This window comes from Rhinolophus hipposideros (genome assembly GCF_964194185.1).
Source record: "Rhinolophus hipposideros genome assembly, chromosome: 1".
In the NCBI taxonomy this organism is placed as follows: domain Eukaryota; kingdom Metazoa; phylum Chordata; class Mammalia; order Chiroptera; family Rhinolophidae; genus Rhinolophus; species Rhinolophus hipposideros.
The window spans coordinates 64,251,503-64,257,294 of NC_138047.1; the positions used below are offsets into that span (position 1 = coordinate 64,251,503).

Genomic DNA, 5,792 nt, shown 5'->3' on the forward strand with positions numbered 1-5,792 from the left:
AGCCTTTCAACCACAGGCTCTTTAGGCATATTTTGATGTGTAAAGGTGAACTTGCTAATTTTGTAGTCAATAATTAATCGTTGAAGGTAGTTTCCTAAAACATTTTTAGTTAGAAATATGCTAGAATTTTTGAGATTTTGCATTTGGAGTTGCACTATAATATTGCTTAAACAGAGTGAATTGTGGGAGGAGTACTTCACTATTTGAACTCAAAAGACTTAGGTTCTTGTTTAGTTAGGCTCAGAAGCCACCTGTTTGACCTTCAAGTTTCTGGGATACTTAAGTATTCTTCAAGATGGTTGACTTTAAATAGTCTGTATTGAAGATCCTGAAAATTTTCTCTCAGGCACACAAATGATTTAGGCCTAATTTTCTGACATTTTTACAAATTAGTGCATGTCTCTGATTCTAAGATATCATTAATTGTAAAATTTACCATTTTTTAGTTAAGATAGCATTTTAAAGAAAAAGGAGATCCCAGATGAAATGTATGTGTCTGTGTGAAGTCTTGATTTCAGAAAGTGTTTTAAGTGTGAAAAGTAGTTCTTAGACCAGAAAATAGAATTTTTTAATATTATCTTTCATAACTCCAAGTATTTCTTCTGTGTTTTCATAAACTAAGATTCTTAATAACTTGTTGTATAAAGAGCCCCATTAAAAAGTTGAAAGATGTGCAATTCAGTTAAAAAAATTATCTGTTGGGATTTAGATTTGATAATCTTTAATATATGTTTATGTGAAAGCTGTTAGTGAATAAATAATCAAATCTATTTCATCTCTTGTGAAGCAATTTACATGTAAGTCTTTTGACTCTTTACTTTTACCCTCGTCAATAATTGAAGAGGTTGTTTTATTGATTTATAATTTGGGTGAATTGAATAAATGAATGTAGAACTGTTTGCAGGCATTGAGGTTGTTTTTTAGTTTTGAATTTAACAGTTGTGCTTTATTTTGTTTCCTAATGAATTGGAATAATGAAGACAGTAATTTTCATTACTGCCTCATCTTACGAGTATGTAGGGTGTTGAATGTAATATTCTTATAAAGTTTATAGATTAACAGGCTAAAATATAGTTACCGCTATAAGATCATTAGGTGTCAGGGCCTAAAATAAAAGAAACAATCAAATAATTAAGAAGTTGTAATTCAGCATTTTATCTATCTTTTTGGTTACACATTTTATATTAGCTTGATTAATGAGATCATGCTGTTTAGAATTCTTAACATTCTAAAAATTATCATTAAGATACATACAGTATTATAAGTAACCTACCATAATCCCCTCCCCCCCATTTTTCTTTGTTTTCTTTTTTTGTGGGCTCCAAATGTAGCAGAGACTTACTGGAAAGGTAATTAAACTTATGCTTACTACTGTGTTTCCCCGAAAATAAGACCGGGTCTACATTAATTTTTGCTCCAAAAGACGCATTAGAGCTGATGGTCCTGCTAGGTCTTATGTTCGGGGAAACACGGTAGGTTGAAAAAAGGCTATATTTTGGGGCCACTTATTTATGAAAGAAAACGTTAATAATGACATTTACTATAATTGTAGAGAAAAATTGGAATTAATATGCTAAAATATACACTGCTTATTTCTTGGTTTGTGACTGAGTCAATCTTGTCATATGTAATCATCCCTCATTCAATAAAATCCTGTCAAAAGTAAAATTTAAATAATCCTTTAATATCATGACCATAACCTTCAATCTAGTTCAAAGGCTTCTAGGACAGATTTCACCCCCATTAATGGCAGATATAAAATTTAAGAGGTGAAATGGACTTTATAAATAAATCATTTCACTATTTTATTTTCTAGAGGAAAATAAGGCTCAGAGGAAGTTAAGATGACTCCAAAATACTAAATGGCAGCGCTTGCATCCCCAGGTTATTTGACTTCAAATGTTTTTTCTGCAGTTTCCTGGGTTCTCTCCACATGATCAAGGGAAGTTTCAGCTTTTAGGTAGTTCAATTTTTCAAGGGCATGTGAGATTTGTACATTAAATGACTCAAATCCGACAAAATATCAATAACTAATGGTTCCCAAAAGAGAAGGATAACCATTAATTCTTGGTATCAAATACTCTGACTAAATCTAAAGAATTTTGAAGGTTTTCTTTATATTCATTTAAATATTTTCTTAAAAGAAATTAAGTATAATTACCTGATTTGGATCATATGGAAAAGGAAAGGGAAGAGGAATTGGAATCTACAAAAAAAGAAAAAAGTGAATTGTGAATAAAACAAAATGTGAACATTTTGTTTTGGCTTTTTTCTCATTTATTCATCTATTTATTTATCCATCCATCCACTCACCCACCCACCCACCCACTCCATCCATGTATCCAGGATTTGAACAATTATGTGATCTCAGGGACCCACCTTCTAGTTGGTAGAGATTAGATTCTAGTGGATTTTAAATAAATTTTTTTCTTTGAAGAGGTATGCTTATTTTGCTTAGTCAAAACTGAAGCTCAGGAATTTGTCTTATATGTTAATAATTCTTGCAAATCCATGTTTCTCTATCATGTTTCCCCAATAATAAAACCTAACCAGAAAATAAGCCCTAGCATGATTTTTCAGGATGACGTCCCCTGAACATAAGCCCTAATGAATCTTTTGGAACAAAAATTAATATGAGACCCTGTGTTATTTTTGGGGAAACACGGTAGTTTATTCTTTGCTGATTTTTAATACTACTCTGCCATCTGGTGGAAGGAAGTTTCCATTTCAGATACTAGTGATTTTTTTTTTTTTTGCCACATAGATTTTATAAATGATGTTATACATAATTTTATATATAAGATGTTAACTGAATAAGATGCTCCTAAATTCTAATTATAAATCACGACCCCAGGATCTTGCATTAATTTAAGGCAAATCTTACTGAATTTCAGCCAGAAAAAGGGGAAACAATGCACTAACCCTGACTAGAACCAAAATAATTAACAATTATAAGTGTAAGTACTTAGAATTTTAGTGGCTAAAATTCAGTTAGAACATGTGAAAATATTAAAGGGAGGGAATGTTCCATTGAGGACTGTAGTTTTAGTGACCAATTTTGAAACGCCTACTTAAAGTTGAGATATAAACCATTTAAATTACATACAAGCAAAGGGAAAGTGTGTTTATTACATTTAGCAATAAAACCAAAATTATGCAAAATAGTGTTTATTTTTAAAAGATACTTAGGTGCTAAATAAGAAGTTAAGCAAGATGCTATTTTAAAATGTATGTGAACTTTTCAAAACATCATTGCCTAAATACTGTCCAAATTTAATGTGTTTCCAGCCTGTGTTGCAGCCTCATTGTACTGGTGGTTCCCTCCCACCCCCCAAACACACACACTGCCATGTCCTCCTTAGGTCTGTCCTATGCATTTTGCTGTTCCCACTGCCTGAGTGCCCCACTCACTTCTCATTCTTCATGGCCTAGCTCAGACACTATTTCCTCCTCTGTGAATGAAGTCTGACCCGCAGCTTAAGTTGACTTTGTATTTGTATCTAGAAGCACTTAACCAAATTACACTGTTTTTTCATGTGTGAATCTCTCTTCCTCATCAGACTATGAACTTATCTCATTCTTTTTGTATTTCCAGCCCTCACTATAGACCCCAGGATACCGTAGACACTCAGTAAATATTAACCGAATGAATGCTATCTGTTCATACCAACAAAAGAATTACATATGGAATAAAGAACAAAGGCAATTCTATTATATATTTAGCATTATTCTGGCCTTTATTAAAAAATGTTATTAGAATCCAGATATCAGAAGATTGGAGAGGGTCCAACAAGAAGAGTAAACTCATCATAGTCAAAGTAATTCAGTACAAACACCTTTTTGATGGCAGGTGGAGAAAGACATTGGAAGAAGTCACTAAAGATTTGGGGGGGAATTTGCTCGCCCCTTGTCACGGCACCACAAGCTATGCAGAGAGGGGATTGTGAATAGCTAATGACTGGTGACTTAATAAATCCTCATATTCCTGTATCAAAATTTGGAAAATATTCTAACCATCATCCAACTAATAAATACTTTTCACAATTTGAGTTTCCACAAACCCATGCTTACCGGGGGCAGTTGTGGAGGTGGGGGAAATGGGATCTGAGGAAAAAATGGTGGTCCTTGTGGTGGGTAAAAATTAAATCTCTGTAAAGAGAAATACGATGTCAGTAATTGCAGATAATTGCACTTTTAAAATAATGAACATGCCATTTTAAAATACGACTAGAAGTTTACCTGACAACTGGAACTTCCTCCCGATTGTTCAAACTTGTAAAACAATAACAGCAACAAGGTAAGGCAACATATGGCAATACATCACTCAATAACAAAGATATTTTATTCTGAACGAGAAACTCTAGAGCATTATACTCATCAGTGATGTAGCTTCACCTCTGAAATGAAAAGCAATTGAGTATCTAATAGGGAAAAGTTGAATTAATTTTGTCCAGTGATGAAAACATGTACTTTTTGCCTTTAAACTTATGTCCAAAGAATGTTTTTATTTACATTTCTTGAGATTAACTATATATGGCATACTTCTTTATCTTTGAATCAACAATTTTTGTCAATTTAGTTCTCAGCATTTAGAAGTTCAAAGTGAATGGAGTATGGAAGTGTAAATTTAAATTTTGTATTCCCAAGCACACATTTTGAAAACTCCCTCACTTACTCAAAAGCTCCTTTGTTAACACACAGACACAGAAATGTTCAGGGGAGAGAGTTTCTTGCCTACTTGGTGTCCTACTTATTCAGAGTAAGAAACATATTAGACTCTTAGATCTCATTTGTACAGATGTGGAAAGCATGGCTGTAGTCAACATGAGACGGTTTTGGGGAAGGATATTGTAAATGAAACTCAGTTTAAACTGTGTAAGACCTAGGTCACCGCAGAATACTTGTCCTATATTGCTAAGTTTCTTTGAGAGTTTCCTATGTTCCAATTAGGCCCCTTCAGTGCATTAGATGCATTTTTATCATCCTCACAATACTCTAAGGTAGTTTTTTTTTTTAACTTCTATTTATTTAAGTGCGTTTTTCCAGGACCCATCAGTTCCAAGTCAAATAGTTGTTTCAGTCTAGTTGTGGAGGGCACAGCTCACAGTGGCCCATGTGGGGATCGAACCAACAACCTTACTGTTAAGAGCACCGGGCTCTAACCAACTGAGCTAACCAGCTACCCGCCTTAGGGAGTTTTGATACCTTATTTTACAGACAGGAAAGCCATGGGTTACTTCCTTGCTCAAGGTCATACACTTAGCACGTGGCATGTGGAGCTGGGATTTGTACTGGGAAGACCCTGGGCCTACAACTTTCCTGGACTCCACTTTCCTCTTTTGTGAGATGGAAAGACACAGGAAATGCTTTCTAGCCCAGAAACTGTCTCTAGAACGGAGGGGAGTACTCACAGGGATGGGCAGAGCGGTGGTGGCGGTGCTCAGAAGGCCAGCCAGGATGAGAAACTTCATTCTGAAGGAAGAGTCTGGAATGGAAGGGTTAGGAGATCATTTATTTTATTTTATTTTTTTCCCCTTTGTTCCTCATCCCTCTTCCACTCCAATTCAAGCCGTTGTTTCTCAGTCTAGTTGTGTAGGACACAGCTCCCTGGCCCATGCTGGTATTATGAGCCTTGCGCTCCCCCCCCCCCCCCCGACTGAGGCAGTTGCCCACCAGTCGGTTGCTCACAGCAGCTCACAGCAGCTCACGGCAGCTCTCGACAGTTGCTGGCTTGCTCACGCTGGCCACCGGCCACTCATGGCAGCACATGGTAGCCCATGCCAACCTCTGGC

General features: G+C 35.5%; 1 protein-coding gene across 1 annotated transcript; it reads right to left on the bottom strand.

The window, feature by feature from the left end:
- Nucleotides 1-1,063: 1,063 nt before the first annotated feature.
- On the bottom strand, nucleotides 1,064-5,471 carry SCPPPQ1 (secretory calcium-binding phosphoprotein proline-glutamine rich 1; the record flags this gene model as incomplete). The annotated part of the gene is made up of 5 exons (XM_081052698.1): nucleotides 1,064-1,105; nucleotides 2,162-2,206; nucleotides 4,072-4,149; nucleotides 4,240-4,272; nucleotides 5,412-5,471. The coding sequence occupies 5 exons, from the start codon at nucleotides 5,469-5,471 to the stop codon at nucleotides 1,064-1,066; spliced, it is 258 nt and encodes an 85-aa protein (XP_080908824.1).
- Nucleotides 5,472-5,792: the final 321 nt, after the last annotated feature.